Source organism: Telmatherina bonti (genome assembly GCF_933228915.1).
Source record: "Telmatherina bonti genome assembly, chromosome: 1".
NCBI classification, from domain to species: Eukaryota; Metazoa; Chordata; class Actinopteri; order Atheriniformes; family Telmatherinidae; genus Telmatherina; species Telmatherina bonti.
In genome coordinates this window covers 25,294,391-25,313,285 of record NC_136619.1, presented here as the reverse complement: position 1 = coordinate 25,313,285, position 18,895 = coordinate 25,294,391, and the positions used below count along the sequence as shown (strand labels likewise).

Genomic DNA, 18,895 nt, shown 5'->3' with positions numbered 1-18,895 from the left:
TGATGTCATGTGCACACACTATTCATTTATGCAAAGACAGACTCTCATATAAAAACTTTCAGTAATTCAAATTTATATTCTATTCTACAGTCAACTAGCTTTTATCTAAAGCAAGTTACAGATGAGAGTGAAAATTATTACAGGGGTACAGTAAGGTGTATGAGATTTTTTTTTTTTATCATAATTTGGATGTGTCTGCAAAAATGCAGGCACAAATACATCCTGTATTAATATCTGATTTTGTGTTGCATGAGAAAACACCTCAGAAAAGATTCTTACCTGAGTGGGAAAGGTCAGATGATCTTTCTTGCTTTTCTCATTTGACCTTGGTGAAGGAGGGACGTTTGCACCTGTTTGTCCGTGCAGACACAAACACAGGAAAGAAGAGCTGGAAGAAAGCTAGGCATTGATGGTGCATGATTGTTGAAATTGGACCATGATTGGCCATCAGACAATAGGCTGCCAGAGTGTTCACTTTCTGTGAGACATTTTTGGATGATGAATTGTTGACTGTGTCATTGTTATTTCTAGTAAGGAAGCTTTCGAGTTTGAGGTGGCTTGAACAATTTGTAAACACGGAAGTGAAATTCATATTATTTATTTATGTCCAAAATTCTGGAGAAAATAGTTTCCGCTCAGCTACATACCCACCTGAGCAGAAATAATTTATGCGAGGAGTTTCAGTCAGGATTTAGAGCTCATCATAGCACTGAGACAGCATTGGTGAAAGTTACTAATGACCTTCTTATGGCCTCAGACAAAGGACTTGTGTCCGTACTTATCTTGCTTGATCTTAGTGCTGCATTTGATACAGTCGATCATAACATTCTGTTACAAAGACTAGAACAGGTGATTGGAATTACAGGTACAGCGTTAAGCTGGTTTAAATCATATTTATCTGATAGACTTCAGTTCGTTCATGTAAATGACAAGTCCTCCTCCCAAACTACAGTAAGTCATGGAGTTCCTCAAGGTTCTGTACTTGGACCAATACTCTTCACGCTATATATGCTCCCTTTAGGCAAAATTATTAGACAGCATGGAATAAACTTTCATTGTTGTGCAGATGATACTCAACTATACTTATCCTTTAAACCAGATGAAACAAATCAGCCCAATAGGCTACAAAATTGTCTCATAGACATAAAGACTTGGATGTCTAGAAATTTTCTCCTCTTAAACTCAGATAAGACTGAAGTAATTCTCGTTGGATCTGAAAAACTCAGAGCTAAATTTTCCGGTTTTGTAATGAACCTGGATGGCATTACTTTAGCTTCCAGTGCTACAGTGAGAAACCTTGGAGTAATATTTGACCCTGACCTGTCCTTTGGCCCACATGTTAAACAGGTTGCTAAAACAGCCTTCTTTCATTTACATAATATAGCCAAAATTAGGGACATTCTGTCTCAGAGTGATGCAGAAAAACTGGTTCACGCTTTTGTTACTTCGAGACTAGATTACTGTAACTCTATTACTGGGCTGTCCTAAATATGCCCTGAAAACCCTTCAGCTGATCCAGAATTCTGCAGCCAGAGTCCTGACCAGAACCAGCATGAGAGATCATATTTCTCCAGTTTTAGCCTCTCTTCATTGGCTGCCTGTTGAATCTAGAATAGAATTTAAAATCCTTCTCCTTACATATAAAGCCCTCCACAACCAGGCACCACTATATATCAAAGACCTCATTGTTCCTTATATACCAAGCAGAGTACTTCGTTCGCAGACTGCGGGCTTACTTGTGGTTCCTAGAGTCTCAAAGAGCCAAGCGGGAGGCAGAGCCTTTGGTTATCAGGCCCCTCTTTTATGGAATAAGCTCCCAGTTAGTGTTAGGGAAGCAGACACCCTCCCCACCTTTAAGACTAGGCTGAAGACTTATCTTTTTGATAAATCCTATAGGTAGGGATGGTTAGCATCCCTTAGTTATGCTGCTATAGGTTTAGACTGCTGAGGGACATTTGTCCCTCAGCAGTCTAAACCTGTCTCAGCAGGTCTCCCTAGCCGGGAGTAGCAGTTCCTGTTGTCTGTTGTCTTTCTGTCCTCTTCCCCCCACACAGCAGAGGCAGATGGCTGCCTGTCCTGAGCCGGGTTCTGCCGGAGGTTTCCTTCCTGTTAAAAGGGAGTTTTTTCCTTCCCACTGTTGCCAGTGTGCTTGCTCAGGATGGGAGATTGAGTTTGACTCAACTCAATCTGTTGGTTTCCTTATATAGGCTATTATGAATTGGCCTTCATTATGTTTTCCCCTCTGTCTGTAAAGCGTCTTGAGATGGCATTGCCATGATTTGACGCTATATAAATAAAGTTGAATTGAAATTGAATTGAATATTAGCTTTAACCTTTTGCAGAACCTTTTTACAGCCGTCATGTTGAGGGAAACATGCATAGACTTTTACAATAAAGTTTAGTTTAAGCAGGTCTGAAAGTGTCTTGCTTAATTAAATTATTGAAGTTACAGAAAGAACTTACTTTCTGCATCTTTTTAATTAAGTGCAGTGGTGAAGTCCAGTGTTATAGACAATAAGCTAATGTATAAGACCTTAGTGTAGATTTGCAAAATAATATTTTGAGCCCCGTAGATATTGACATCTATAGAGGGACAGTATCCATAAAATCAGCAGTGCCTGAATCCAGTTTCATCTTTTTTCTGGAGAGTGCAAAAACATGCCATGAATTCTCAACCCAGTCATCAGTTAAGTAATTATGTTATTTAACAGTAGATCAGATTGTGGAAATCATATTCTCCATCTATAAAGCAGAGGCGGGTTGATGAGGAGGCAGTTTGTTGTGAACACACAGTTCACAATCCAGTATCTGTGAATGTATTAGGGCACATGATGACATGCATATATTCTACCATCTAAATGACAGATTTAATTAAAGAAACTTTAGCTTATTTTAGCAAGACAATGTCAAAACACATTCTTAGGCTCAGTTTCAAAGAAGGGGCTAAAACCTAGATGAAAATGCATGTTATAGTTGACTTTTGAAGCAAAAACTTGCCTCGAATAACTCACTGGTTTAACCTTATTCTGAATTAAATCAAATCGGTTACAAGAGGGATGATTAGAGCTAGTCTGAGACAGTTTATTCATAAAAAAGTATTTTGAATGGGAAGGTTGGACTTCATCTTAGAAGTGTTTTCAAGGGAAGTATGAACTATCTGGATTATTTCAATGTAGGCAGCTATTAACCCCAACACACTGCAACCAAACTGCTTTCTGATATTAGTAAACTAACAATTTATTTTGATCAAATAACATTTTGAGACAACTTTTGTATGGACACAGTGGAAATGCAGCCCATTTCTTTGTTTCAGATAGGCTATCTAAAAGAGTTTGTGAGAAGCTTTACATGCTTTTCTCAGCTTAAAGATCAGCAGATGTGCCTGTACATGCGGAAAACAGTGACCAACAAGGATTTGCACTCAGGGATGCTTTCACAATGCAGCACTTCAGCTAGATGAGCACAAATATGGAATGTATTGGTTGTTTTCCAATGCAACGTGCAAAGTTGCCAGAGTGATCTCGAATGGGCTTGCTGCCAGACATGAATGCTTATTAATGAAGAATGTTGTCAAAAACATCAAAGTACATTAAAAGTACTATAACATGTTGTACACTCTTAACTGGAAAACAACTGGAGTTATCAATTAAAATACTTAAAATGACTAAAGGCTTCTTAGTTTTCCTTCTAATTTTTCTGCTGTTTTGAATTGATATGCAATTAAATGCTTTTTTCAGACATTTAGAGTGAAAGTTTACTATGCTAATGTTTATGTCTATTATTTGATTTCTATTTTAAAAAAAGTTGTTTTTAGGGAAATTAATCAAGAGTAATCAATTACAATATATACATATATATATATATATATATATATATATATATATATATATATATATATATATATATATATACATATATATATAATTAAATGAGTGCCCTACCAAGAATGCATGAGATGAAGCTTTATGTGCAGCATATTTTGGAATGTAACTACATTCACTTTACAATCCGCAGTTGGATTCTCATTGCAGCAAACTTTTTTCTTTTTTCTTTTCTTTTTTTTCTTTTTTTGCTTAAGTCCTGCAGAAAGACCTATCCTTTTTCCTCAAAGTCATTTTTAAAATTATTTGACCTCATCGGTGAACTTTGACAGGGACACTCCAGGGCTCATATTATTGTCTGCTAAGCATTTCACAACCATTTGGTTGCATGTCAGCAGTCCAAGGACAACATTTATTTTGTACAATAACCGGGCGCTTTAACATCAATCTCAGAACTAGTTTGAAAAAAAGTGACTGCTTCAAACTGTATTTGGTCTATAATGACTTCTGTGGCGATTTCACCTGAAAGATATAGATTTCACCTAACCTATATTTTTCTGAGTATGATAGCCATGTAACACGAATAAACTAAGAAAAAAATGAAATAAAACAGCAAGTCTCTAGTAAAGACGGTGTCGGCCTCCTGCAGCAGGAGGATCCCTGAGAGCTGCAGCGGATGTTTCTCCCACCACTAATTGCAGCAGGTGTGCAGCTGATTGTTGACGCAGCAGGGAGAGACAATCCGTAGTCGCTGTTTTCCAATGTAACTCCATACTTTTCATGGATTTAAACTTTTTTTTTTTTTTTGTCCTTCTCACATGACTTATGATTGACTTACACTTACCATGTGCACAACACTTAACCTCTCAACCTCCGACCTGTCCAATCTGTCAGACACTGACCCTCAGAGACTGCAGGAGCTGACCCACCGCTCCATCAAAGTAAGCATAATAATCGTTTTGGGCGTGATGATAACTCTGGGAAACATTGCGGTTCTCCTGGTTATTACCTCTTCGGTGCCTGGTTGGTCAAGAAACTCCCGGTACTTTCTGCTCTCTCTCACTGCTGCAGACTCTTCGTTTGGACTGCTGGTTATGCCTTTAAATCTCTGGGTGAGTCTGTTAAAGGACTACACCGAGGGCCCAGATGCTCTCTGTCATGTAGTTGCTTTTTGCAACGCCACCGTCTACTCCACCTGCATGTACACACTGGCCACAATAAGTCTTGAGAGGTACATCGCGGTGTTTTACCCGCTGCAGTATTCAACTCTGATGACCAGAAAAAGGACGCTTCTCCTGATAGCCTTCGCCTGGGGCTTCCCTCCGTTTTTACTGTGGCCAATCTCATTTCCAGACGGCATAATCGAGGTCCATTTCTCCACCGCCTCCCTGGTCTGCAATCCATCCTATTCTACAAACGTAGTCTACTCCTTGAGCTTGACATGTCTGATATTTTTCCCTTGCTCCATCGTCATGACCTATGCAAACCTGAGGGTGTGGTGCGCGGCCAAGAGACAGACACTTAAACTGCGCAAGTATGGCTGTGCGCGTGGCAGCAGGCACACTGTGGCATCAAGGGTGCTTGTGCCTGTGATGACCGCCTACTACACCTGTTGGACACCCTGCATGGCTGCTATGATCTACAATGGTAAGCAAAACATCTCTGGGAATGAGCATTTAAAGTAGAACTGTGGATGAAGAAATAACTCATTAGAAACCTGTTTTCACACAAACATTAAATCACAAAGCGATTTAAAATAACCTATAGTTCATAAAACTACCTTAGGATACTTGGCTTTAGTTTTTACATTCACCCATTTTGGCTCCTCTCTTCATGGTCATTGAACTAGATCACTAAGATGAGGGTGATGAACTTTCAAAGATAAATGCGTCTAAAATGGAAATATGTGGGTTATTTCTTTTGCATCAGGTCATCTGAGACGTGAGTGACTTTGCTGCATATCACAGTGAAGAATAATGAACTGCAAATCATGTAGTAGCTAATGAATTCTATTGATGTCTTCATCTGGGCAAGCTGTTATTAACTGCAAAATATCTAGAAACTGTTGTTGTAACGTTCACTTTAGATCCTGGTATAATGGTTTGATATGGTTGCTGTATACAGTAAATTAAATTAATCAAGAGAGCAAGTCAAGTAAGAGATTTTAGATCTCAGATTAAGTTTTTTTTTTCTTTTCATGTGTCCAAGTTCCAAAGGAGAGGTTATTTAAACTAGGAATTTGTAAGATTTATTTGTATATCAATGCCATAATTTAGAACCAATTTCTTCCGATTAAATATTTTATTTATTGTCAGGACAGTGAGAGGAATAGCTGTCAGTTATTTATGTAACTGTGGGCATGAATATACAGATTCAAGCCAAGTTATGACTCACTCCTTTTTCTTTTTTTTTTTTTTTTTAACTTTCCTCATGTCTTGGAGTAATCACTTCTGAAAGTGGAGTCACAGCTCAATATTTTTAGAAGTGAAGACCTTTTCCAAATGGGGCTCTTATCTGTCAGATATGAAAATCCCTGCAAAATGAAGCTGACAGTCTTAACATAAATTGCAAAGTGTGTGCTTGTCTAAATGGTGATGGTGATTCCAGCAGAGAAGCACTTTTTCATTCCACCAATTCCCAGCTAATTTTGTACTTTTCTTAAATCTGGATTTTAAATGTCAAGTTGATGGCTTCACATCATCACTCTCTGGTGAAAGGACTCTGAAAGGGATTTCTCGTGTATTATCAGGCATGCTCATCAACATTACTTAATATTCAGTTTAAAAATAATTCACACCAATTGGAAGTAAAATATGACAATGTTTAAGATTAACTTAAAAAAAACCTCTTTAGTTGTGAAGTTGGAATTTTTACTTGTCATCTCTAAACTTGTTTCCACCACAGTCTGGGTAAAAATCTTAAGACGTTGATCATTCTGTTTGCAGATAAAAACTTGAATTAGTCACTCTGTCACTCAGTAAAATAATATTTATATAGACTTTTTATACCATAGAGCAGCTCAAAAGGCTATACATAATAAAAAAATAAAAAATAAAAAAAAAGATGGTACAGGAACCTGTTTGCCACTTTGTCACATTACCTTTTCATTTATCAAGCCTCAATAAGCGTTTGGGAACGGAGGACACTCAACAGTCTGGGGTCTCCATTGTTGTCATATTTTGCACTTCATAATGTGCTACTGCAGACAGGCCACTTTAGTATCTGTACACTTCTACTACAAAACCATGCTGATGTAACACATGTAGAATGTGGCTTGGAAATGGCATGCTAAAACAAAAAGATGTTGCCTTTGTAGGCAGCTTATATCTAAAACCTACCTACCTGTCTATCTGTTTCTCTCTTTGACATAGATATACGTGTGTGTGTGTGTGTGTGTGTGTGTGTGTGTGTGTGTGTGTGTGTGTGTGTGTGTGTGTGTGTGTGTGTGTGTGTGTGTGTATATATATACATATATATATATATATATATATATATATATATTAAAATGTCATGAAACCATTCAGCTGCTTTGAGACAATTCTTTCAAATTTAATTTAATATTGGAGTTTGTGTACAGGTCTGTAGTTGCTGAAGATTGATGCTTCCAAATGTGTTTCCATCAGAAGGGACCTTAATGAAGCTCTCTTTAGAGCTGCTTAAAGCCCCCTATATGAAGAGGGAAATTTATGACATGAAGTTCAATAAAAGAGCCACCAACTGATTTAGAAAAGGGAAGTGCGGATGGGATCTGAAATGTATGTGGTTATATTTAGTTTCAAAAAGGTTTTCATTTACTGTCTCAGAACAATGACAGAAGCTGTGGATAAATATAGAAATGGAATTTCTGTTAAAGATGTTTGAGGTAAAAACATATTAGTAATATTGCAAACAGACTGTCTTGGTTCATTTTAACAATAATATTGATATGTTAAAAATGCTAACGGGATTAAATTATTTTTGGTTTAAATGTGATGTAAATGTACCCAAGAACAGACCAACCAGAGTGGGACTCACTGTTGATGTCTTAGCTTTGTCTTCAGAGTGTGTATATGTGCCTTACATCAATATTTTCTGTCCCACAGCAGTTTCCGGTAGCAGCGTACCAGAGTGGGCTGAGTTTGTGGTGGTGTGGCTGCCAACCTCTAATGGTTTCCTCAACTGCATCTTCTATTTCTGGATAAACCGAAACTTCCGCAGGAAATTTCACCTTGTTCTCCAGAGGCTGGTTCTCGCCGTCTGCCCTGAACTGGCCAACACCCTAAACTTCAACAACTCATCAGGATTTTTGGACAATACTGTCAGTGTGCATGAGCGCTCTTCCAGTGTGTCTTCCACCTGTACGCTGGTTACTTTGGCCTAGGACCTCTAAACCTGGAGAGTGCCACCAACGTACGGACCATTTGGTCAGCAAACTCTTTATTGTGATGCACTGTCTGGGTGGGCAATCATGGCCATGTTGTTGATATGTCTCCATGCAGGACATCAAGGTTCAAAAGGAAATAATGGGTCACAAGAGTTGCGATGTAGATGGTTTGATACTCAGGCTGTGTTTGCAAGTGTCTGAAAAAACTTCTGTACTGTGTGCATCATTATAGATGTTATACTAATTATTCTATTTTATTTTTTATCAAATTCCAGTCTGATACAGATGCTCAGTTGATTGGAATACAGGCTTTGTCTTGAGTGATTTTGATTTTTTTTCTTTATTTCTTTTTACTCATTAACACACTGTTGCCAGGATTTGATTTCCGGTCAAAGACAGCCTCTTAAACCACCTTTTTTAGTTGTTTTATAGCTGGCCATCACCCTTGCCTGTGCTCCAGAATTGCCTGCAAATGTTCTCCATGCAGTTTTTAGTAGTGTCAGCCTTTTAAGATGCATTACTTGGGTAAAAATATCTCAGACATTAGAAGTTAGTTGATTACCTCATCAAAATAACCAACATTTCAGCTTCTTTTCATTTGCAATATGCGGGAGCGAGTCTGATTAAAGCACTTTGAAGAACTAAGGCCATCAGCCTAATCTTTATTATAAACTGTGCATCAAAGATTTTGGCATATAAGAGCTGAAAGAAGTTAACATTTAAGCTGCAGCCTTTCTGTGCATGCAAGGAGAAAAGTAATTTAGCACCTACACTACAGAAAGGTCACCACATTTGTGCAAGGAAGAGATAACTTGTGCTGGGAAGATCTGGGGCTTAATATCTCTGCACAAACTGCCTATGGAGTTACTCCTCATTGTCTTTACCTACAGCTTGTATTCAGCTTGGCAATGAACATTTCCACCTCTGAATAAAGTTTAATGTCATGATGAAGGTTGATTTAGAAGAAAGGTTCAGTGTAATTTCCGAAATACGGAAACATTTTATACAGTTCATTTTAGCCTCAGGATTGCTGCTTGGTGTTGCTATTGGTGAGTACCAGGGAAAAAAATCACCAAGTTATGTGAGAGAAATGACCTCATGACCTTTTGTATGTACATATTTTGTTTCTAAATATAAAGAATAAATGTATTGATTTATAGATGATCTGTGAAATAAAGTATGATGCCTTTGAATTGTTCGGTGGACTTAATCTAGCTTTAGCATATGTATATTGGATAACTGGATTGATGCTAAGGTGATATTTGCTGACTGGTGAGTCTGTTTTAATTGTGAGGTGACTGTGTAAGTTACAAAAACCTGGACATTTATCAGTTTTATACTGGGTTTTCGTACAATGAGCTGCTCTGCCTTTGAAACAAACCTATATACTCAGGGGCCAGTTTTCTTTTTTTTTTTTGCTTAGAAACTTGAGACCATGTATGATGACTGTGACAGAGGTAGTTCCAGGTGATTATTTTATTTATTTTTTCATGTTGAAACTTTGACCACAGGCACCAGCATGTTTATACATGTTTATTTTCTATAAGCCCAATATACTGAAAAGTTTTCTTTTTTAATTTTCTTAATACAGAAATTTGAGTTTAACTTGTCATATATTGTACCTGTATGTTTTTTAATCAACTTCGTGTTTGAGTGGTTTAGAGAATAATTTCAGTAAAACTGATTTCCTGGTCTACTATTGTAACAAACTTGGTTTAAAATTCCACAAAGACAAATTAGACAAATATTACCTTCAAAATTAAATAAAGGTTTGTGTGTGTGTGTGTGTGTGTGTGCTATAGTTAGTTCATAATTTGACAAGACAACATATTAGAGATATGAGAAATGGTAAACTAAATAAAACTATAAGATATCTTTGATTTGTTTACAAAAACCCAAATATATATAGATCTAAATGTGCAAAGAATAAAAAGTACATCTTTGGCCTATAGGGTGGTATTCTATCCTATATAAACTTCATAGTGTTTAGCCCAATTGTCCGCCAGTCATAGTTATGCCCAATTTACAAGAATCGTCTACAAGATTTTGAAGGCAATCATTGCATGACCTGCCCCTTTAATTTCCCACAGAATGATTATTATTCTGTAGAAACTACATTCATGACGCAGAATTCATAGAAGAATCAATGACTGCAAGGCAATGAATTTTTCATCACTATGCTTCACAAGTGGTACAAGCTTCTTATAAAAAAAACATTTTTTTGCATTTGACCAAACATGAAGGCTGTGATTACTTTGATTCATCTGTCTGGACCACCAGGTCACCAGAAGCCTGGTTTGTTGGTATGCTCATGTGCAATACATAGTTTTGATCAAATGCCCTTTTTATACAGCAAAGCCTGTTACCTGGCACCCCTTGAAAACAAAGCAAATGTGTACTCTTTCTATGACAGTGAACACATGCACTTCGCAGCTGTTGCTGTCTAAAGTATCAGAGTTTCATGGAACTGTCTTATAGCTTTTATTTTCCTTTTGCAGAGTAACAATTCTTGGGCTGAGTTTAATGGTGCGACCAGTTTTTGATAGATTGACAACAATTTAGATTCCACTCCTTAATAGATCATTTTCCTGTCTTGTGCAATGGATAGAAATAGAAGCAACCAGGAGATTCTTCAAATAATCTTTCTAGATTATTTAAAAAGTCAAGACACTGCAATCTCAAGTGAAAATGCTAACAGTAAAATTTCATTATTGTTTACTTAAATACAGTAACAGTTTCAGTCATTTGTTATATTATCTTTCTACACATTTAAAGTTTAAAAACTATGTGTGCTGTTTTTTATGAGCTCCTTCTGTCATATTTAACTATCTCGTGTAAACAATTATTTGTAAATGACTTGCATGCAGCAAAAACGAGCATTACACATTACATATTAAATTGCTGAGGTAGAAAGTAATGCTGTTCTACTTGAAATTGATCAATTAACGTGACGTGCATTTTTTTGGATGACAGGAGGAAGAAGGAACCCACCCCGTGAGAACCCACAAGGAAAACATGCAAACTCCGCACAGAAAGGCCGCCGTTTGACCCCCAACCCCCCCCCAGCCGAGGCGCGAACAAACCTAATAGACAGACCAAGCTAACAGATGGGCAAAGTGATGTGATGACTGTATCATCTTAAAGATAACTTTCAAATGTCAGCTTTGTTACCAATATTTGTGGAGATTTCTTAAATCATAATGCAAGGGAAGGATGCAGGAATGCTCAAACATCACTGGGAATCTTCTTTCTTTTCAAGTAAACCTTTTCAGGTGTTTTTTTCTTTTTCCAAATGCAAAGTCCATGATTATATATACAACATATGTGTGCTAATAATGAAAATAAATTCTACAATGTTATTTTGAATTCTTAAAAAACAAAATATGCACGTTATGGCCAAGATGAGTCCCTTGCTTCTAATTTTTGTAGATCATCTTTATTCCTTGCTACATCCCAAAGTGTCTTTCCTGCTGTGTTTTTTCCCCTCAAATGGGTCTGGCAGGACAATGGAGTGGTGTGCATTAGCACCCTCAGCTCTCCTTGAGGATTGCTGTTAATGGAAATGACAGGCTATTCGGTCATGGGGAATAAGGATTCCAGGGTTTCATGTATTCTCACAGATACAACATACTACCTTTCCGGCGCTTGTCATTTTTCTCTTGCCATGATTTCTGTCACAGCAAAGCTGTCATGGTATTGAAGTGGCCAAATGTTCGAAAATCCATATTAAGAGTCCAATATTATGCTCGTATATTATGCTAAGAAGTCAAAAAAAGTTAAATGTACTGGACTTGCAAACTGTGGTCTTTATCTGTATCACACTGTCACAGTTGCAATCTTGTAGGTGGCTGTTTTCATCCCTGCAAGATGTCTTTTACACCAATGTAACAGTGATGAATTTATTGTGCTCTCTGCTGTTCTGTGCCCATGAAAACCTTGAGATGAACACAGAGTGGGTGCAGAAATCAAACTAACCATTTATATTTATATTTTTTTCACTGCCTTTCAAACACCAAGCAACTGATACATCAGCATCTTGAGGTTGCAGTGCCATCATCTGTTTATATGAAGTATAGCATTGGGAGGGGAAAAGAAGTCCTTCCTTACACTTTACTAAAAATTAGATTGGACATTTTAGGAATTTCTCATGACCCTGCATAGGAGTAAGCAGGTACAGACAATAGATGGGTGTTAAAGTTATCATAAACTGCAAGGCTTCTGCCATTTTATTCTATTTAGATTTTTTTCTATTCAGTTTCTGAACTAATTACTTAATCATTGTCAGAGCCATATTGTCTTTTTTAAATTATTATGCAGTAAAAGTATCTGATTCATATGTTCCACCAGCTTTAAGCTGATAGAAAAAGATGAATCACTACATGTTGATTTGTGCTGTCTGTGCTTTGTTGGGCTGTAGTACTCTAGTCTGTAAGGGCTCTTGTGGAGGTTGCAGATGGAATAGCTTTCATTTCAGCAATCTCTTCCTGCTTGTCTCCTCTTATATCTCTTATCATTTCCAGGAAAAATAGCTCTGGTGTGCAGGTTTACTGTACGCAACATCCAAGAACTATGTTTAATCAAAATATATGGATAATATTCCTGACATTTCTACTGATGCAGTTCTCCCTGAAGTTAATGTCTTCTTGCAGACATCATCCATTGGAGAAGGGTTGCGTCTAAAAGTTGCAGGATGGTAAATCTTGAGGACTGGATTTAGGCGATTTAGTCAATTTCAGTTTTTCTTATAGTGAACATTCTGGAAGAGCAGTGTTATTACAGGACCCTTTCTGAGTATTTTACTTTTTTCTTTTTCAAAAGAATCAATTTATTTTTTAATTGTGAGAACTTTTCCTTCAATTATCACCAACTGCACAGAATCCAAATAAGACAACATTTCTACAACTTTATTTCTTGTTCATACTTATCAATTTAATAGATTATTGTATTCAAAGAATTCCAATGACAAAGAGCAGTTGAAATGCAAAGTCATGACAAAAACTTAAAATAAAATATAATCCAGACATCTGCAAGTAACATTTTGGACAAATGTAAAAAAGTGTTTGTAGAGACTGTTGGTAATTAGATTACTGAATTATGAGACTAACTGAAAATTCCAATCTATTAAATTTGATAATTAAATACTGTCTAATTATGATCTGAGCCGAACTGAAAATGTTAACAGACAGATAAAAGCGTGGTGCATCAACATTGCATCTATGGCTCTTTTTTCTGGCTAGTACTGAAACACACACATGACCCAATGGAAACCAGCTCAAAGCCCACAATGCCAGTACCTCTTGCCAGAACATAAAAAAAATGAAGATGCATGACAATTAAGAAATTTATGAAAAAGCATCAGTTAAATAACATACAGAAAAGTAACAAAGAAGCTGAAATAATGTTCAAGTACACTCGTTTATCATAATCTATTTTATCTGGATCCTAAAAGCAGAATGTATCATTTATACTTCATACATTTACAAAGAAAAGACAAATCAGATCACAATCTATCTTAAATAATCACAGATATAACTAAAAATGATTTTCAAAAAGGATCAGACAAAGATTTGACGCTCCATTTATATAGCTGGACAGATTGTGTTTGCAGGTGGCAAACGCAACGAAACACAGCAAAGCTGTGCAGTAAGGAAGGAATGACAATATTCATCCATTCATTTTCTGAACCGCTTATTCCAATTCAGGGTCGCGGGGAAGCTGGAGCCTATCCCAGCTGGCTTTGGGCGACAGGCAGGGTACACCCTGGACAGCCAGTCCATCGCAAGGACTGGCGAGCTGTGACAATAATCCCATGAAAATGTTCTGGAGATCACGTATGTTTTAATTTGGATTAAAAGGAGAATGGCGACTGCTCATCATAAACAAGATGTCATAATAAATTAATTCTTCAGTGTACCCATGTAGTCTGTGTAACTATGTAAATGCAATTGGATTTTCTGGACATCCAGTTGCGTTAAATGCACATAAAAGTTAAACTGAAAGACAACGTTAAACATCACTGACAAAAAGCATAATGACAGAAATGGAAAGTAAAGGCAGACAATTTAATAAAAGTTTCCATCCTTGTTCTTTGACACACATAGGCTGACAAAGACAACATGTTATCGTACTGCTGTTTTTTGTCGCTGACAATGCCGACTGTCCCAACTGTGTGCATTCAGCAATTAGGAGGTTTTGGTCACACAATTCAAAGGCCGCCTGATGAGAAAATGGGATGAAAACGGGATGCGAGGGCTCAAGAGGACTTGTGTTCAAACATGAAGAAACGATACATGATCCCAACAACAACTGCTGCTGCGGCAGGTATCAACCACAAGGTCCAGGAGCTGCTGCAAAATACAGTAACACCGAAAATTACAAAAACACTATTCTTAAACACACTGACAGAATTTATACAGGTGCAGCAAATCTTGTGTAACTTATCCCTTTTTCCATACCTGGACTCTCCTGAATTTGAGATTTGTGCCTCCTGTAACAGAAATGAGATGATACAAATATAAATGTGATAAAGGAGAATAACTAACTATGTAGCATTTCTAGGCTGACTACAACGCAGATAAAACTTACCTTTGTTTTCTCCTTTTTTCTGTCATCCTATAAAGACAACAAAAATGACACATGATAAAAGTTACTATGGATGAATAAAGAAGAAAACATCTCAATAGGAAGTAATTATTAATTACAAAGGCAAACTGAAGCATGAGCAGACCTTTTCTGATGGTAACCAGTATACTGTTGGTAACCAGTATACTGTCACCAACCAGAATGCTGTCATCACTTATATGAGAGTGACATTTCCAAATACATTTGTTAGTCTATTATATTTAAACAGAGAACCTCTATATGACCTGATCTCTTCCTGCTACTGCTTAATATGGATAAATGGTGCAGATATCAATCTTCAGCAGTTTGCCTGAATTATTCCATTATTGTGGACGACTTCCAAAGTCCTTTTTTTCCTTTTTAGTTAAAAATGTATTTTCTTGCAGCGTGCAGTGAAGTATTCATAAGACACATTAACGCATGGAGAGATCTTTATAATTACTTAAAATCTAACTTTGGAAAATGACCTCATGATTCACATTCTATCAAAGCCTGTGGAAAGGTCATTTTTCACAAAGCCCAAACTCCATGTCCCTGCTTTAAGTGCAAGTGCATTAGTAAAAGATTTGTTTAAAAAAAAAAAAAAACAGCAAAGTTTCTTACACAATGGTGCTACACATAAGGCTTGTGTTTAAAGATAACCTTAAAATATTGTAAAGATGTCCTATAAAACAATAAATTAATTACATAAATAATCAGGAGGACTGGATTTTAGTGAATCTTATTTTAGATATCAGACGTGTCTGCTGTTTAACAGTGTCTCCTGATCTAATGGAGTGATCTCAAACTGGGGTGCAGTTTTGGCTCATTTCAACTGGATGAGCAACATATCACATTTGTATGCGATTTGAAGAAGGACTAAACATAAAAAGCTTATTTCTTCAACCACCAAACATTCATGAAACGGGTTTGAACCTCTTAAAAATCTTAGAAAACTAAAATCTTCACACAGCCCCATTTTGTGACTCCTAACTATTATGTGTGTAAGGGTTTGTTTTTAGTCAGACGAGCTGTAAATTTACCTTTGACGTTTCGACTGAAATTTCAGTTTTCTTTAAAAACTTCATTCAACATGCATTGTGACATGTCTTTATCATCTTGTGGTTTCCTGGAGGAGTGACTCGCCTGACAATTCAACAGATTTTTGCCCAGCGGGTCACATCTTCTGCCCACCCCAGTCTAATGTATGACACAGCATGAACAACTCCTCGTCTCAGAGGTGTCCTTGGCTTGCCTTCTGACTTTTATGGCGTAGTTGATCAAGCGTTTGAATTTGTTGCTCTCTGATCCGATTACTTTTGTACTGTCCCAGTCCATGTATGGTCTGATATGGCCAATTTTAGGTTCACCTGTTCTGCTTTTTCGTTTTGTGATTTAGTGACTCGTCCTGTTGTTGTTGTTTTGCATTCTGTTTTGTGTTTGTTTCTTCTTGTAGGAAGACATTTTTAAGAGAAGGTTGAAATTTCAGTCGAAACGTGTCAAATGTAAAATTACAGCTCCTGAAAAGAAACTTTTTCTGATCCAAATGAAACCTTTATACCTACCTAGAATTAGGAAGAAAGTCAATTAACCTAGTTACATTACCATATATGTGTGGCTACAATAATGGGTACATTTTCCTCAAAAATTGTGATGATAATCAATTTTTTCTGCTTAAGCTGGTTTAGATTATACCCTAACACCCTAATTTGTTTATTTTTAGTATTTGACAGAGGGATAAAAACAAAGATATTCAGAAATATAAGATATTTAGGAAGGAAATCAAGTCTATTCTTACCACATGGAGCTCCCCAATGTAGTACTGCTGGAGCATCTCCCTGGCGTCTGTGGAATGACCCACATCCTCAAAACTCTCCGTGGCATCTGTGCCTCCCTGCTCCAATAAAACCTCTTCGCCACCTGGATGCTGAATCATGAAATGGTAAACATTAACAGAAAGTGAGTTCATTCATTCAATTACTAATTTTTAGAAGTTAAGGAAATTGGAGGCTTTGTGCCTCTGAACACATCTCCACATTTTAAAAGTGAATATAATTTTACTCCATACAACTGAAAACGTAACTCGAGTGTCTTTTTAATAATAATTAATAATACTTTTTAATTTTTAAGAAATTGCATTTTACTCAAAACAACATACTTCACCGCATGTCTCCACATGGCTGACTACAGATATAGGCTTACAGGAACTTTATCACTCAATGTAGTAGAAACAATTGTGTTTCAATGGACAAAAAAAATTAAAAACAAAAAACAAAACATAAAATGTTACAAAAATCAAAAGAAATTTGGTAAGCAGAATAAGAAGCAATGTTCAAATATATACTGATGATGAAAATTAGATTAACTAAGGATCTGATTACCACTACTACTGTATCTGCTACTGAAGAATAACATCACTGTAAAGTAGACTTCTGTTTATGATTCAGCATTATTTGCTCCCTTTAACTAAAATTTGCTTAAACTAACTCAACAGTTGTCTCAAGTTACTGGCCCGACAGTAATGTTGCAGACTATATTTATATTATAAGGTATAGCAAGTTTAGGTGTATGTCACCTTTCATGTATAACACAATTCAAAGTGCTTTACACAAAACATTAAAAGCAGTACAGATTGTGTATAGAAGCATTAAAGACTAAAAAATAGCTAAATGAATAATCATTTAAAATAATTCAATTAGTTGCCATCCTGATTTAATGCATAAGTGCAGGAGAAAAGAAATGTTTTTAACCTTGATTTAATAGTCTACATTTAGTGAAAGTTTAATCCTCTTGGTAGCTTGTTCCACTTTGTAGCATAACAGTTAAATAATGCTTCTGGACTCTGGTCTGGACTAGTTGACCTGAACCTTTGGATCTAAGAGCTCTGCTTAGTTCATGTTCTCTGAACACATCACTTTTGTAATTTGGACCTAAACTGTTCTTGGATTTGTAAACAACTAAAATAAGAGATATGAGATATGCGCGACAATTGTGTGACAACAAAGCTAAGATTAGCCAATCTTTACAGCAGGGAAAACTTGCATTCTGTTTTCCGGCACATTTCTCTGTGTATGGCCTGAAACAGTCGCCTAAAACCTGGAGTAAAGGTGATATTTATATAGTGACTTCTCTGTCTTTACTGGAGACGGACAGCAAACGTAACACGTCAACGCGTGACATGTAAACATTTTCTAATTCTAGGAAGTACTTTATGCCAAAGTAACGTAACAGAAGACTTGAAAGCAAACACAACTTATAGCATAAATGCCAGAATAGATGTCACCAGTCGATATAAGCGGCTTCTTACCTCTTCCAGGAAGCTTGTAATGTCGTAGACTTTATCGTGAATGATGAGCCATGTGTCATTGCTCATGTTATGTAGTCTTATGTCTTCTAACGTGTAGTATTTTACACCGCTGTCTGCTCTTTCTCCATTTTTCTCATTGGTGGAGTTGTTAGCAGATTCGTGGTCAGTGTTTAGGTTGTCATGAATTTCCTCACCCATTCTGAAAATCTATATCGATGAGCTAGCTAATGCTCGCTTCTGTTAGCCGGGTTAGGGAGTAACACTACCTGGGTATTGATCCGTTTTCGATACTATTTTAAGAAAATAAGAGCTTTTACTAGATCACACAAAGTCCCAGCTGTCAGATAAGAGGCGAAAATGTTAACAAAACTAAAGTGTCACACACAACGTTACTTGTTACGAAATCATACCCTAAACCGGTAGGCTACATAAGGAGACATGTGAAGCAGACCAATGGGTTTCAACATTATTTCTCAAGCGAGCGTCACCGCGACCATCGACCAATAAAATTGTGAGTTTTAGAATGGTAGCCAATCAGATCTGCCGTTTTGGGATCGCGAGACAAGAACGTTTTCATGAGCTGTGTAAAATTTGTCAAAAATGCGCTAGTGGTGCGCATCCTAGACTGTAGGGTGCGCATGTAGATAAAGTGCATTTTTTCTTTTTGCTGTATTTATTTGAACATTAAGGTTCTTTATTTAACATATACATTTTATGCATGTTTGTCCTATTTTGGTGAAGAAGTCTATATGTCATACGGAAATAAAACTTGTAGTTCACTTTATTTACCTTTAAATCCAGGTT

General features: G+C 36.8%; 2 protein-coding genes across 3 annotated transcripts; one reads left to right on the top strand and one right to left on the bottom strand.

The window, feature by feature from the left end:
• Positions 1-4,666: 4,666 nt before the first annotated feature.
• Positions 4,667-8,181, top strand: LOC306759041 (adenosine receptor A2b; the record flags this gene model as incomplete). Its single annotated transcript, XM_079244526.1, has 2 exons — positions 4,667-5,468; positions 7,904-8,181. The coding sequence occupies 2 exons, from the start codon at positions 4,667-4,669 to the stop codon at positions 8,179-8,181; spliced, it is 1,080 nt and encodes a 359-aa protein (XP_079100652.1).
• A 4,983-nt stretch (positions 8,182-13,164) lies between these two features.
• cyb5b (cytochrome b5 type B) lies at positions 13,165-18,505 on the bottom strand. 2 transcript variants are annotated; one of them, XM_079246474.1, is made up of 5 exons: positions 18,092-18,505; positions 16,583-16,711; positions 14,770-14,796; positions 14,640-14,671; positions 13,165-14,528 (listed from the first exon to the last, which is right to left on the bottom strand). In XM_079246474.1, the coding sequence occupies exons 1-5, from the start codon at positions 18,287-18,289 to the stop codon at positions 14,438-14,440; spliced, it is 477 nt and encodes a 158-aa protein (XP_079102600.1). In that variant the 5' UTR covers positions 18,290-18,505; the 3' UTR covers positions 13,165-14,437. The 2 variants fall into 2 exon arrangements, with proteins under 2 accessions (XP_079102600.1, XP_079102599.1); XM_079246473.1 differs by having other exon boundaries at positions 13,167-14,531.
• Between the last annotated feature and the right edge of the window lie 390 nt (positions 18,506-18,895).

What these genes read in the sequence shown, in the direction of transcription:
- cyb5b (XM_079246473.1), bottom strand. Translation starts at nt 18,289, where the DNA reads ATGGGTGAGGAAATTCATGACAACCTAAACACTGACCACGAATCTGCT. An exon ending in TTACAAGCTTCCTGGAAGAG is followed by an intron (nt 16,712 to 18,091) that starts GTAAGAAGCCGC and finishes TTCATGATTCAG; the next exon opens with CATCCAGGTGGCGAAGAGGT. An exon ending in TCAAATTCAGGAGAGTCCAG is followed by an intron (nt 14,532 to 14,639) that starts GTATGGAAAAAG and finishes TGTATTTTGCAG; the next exon opens with CAGCTCCTGGACCTTGTGGT.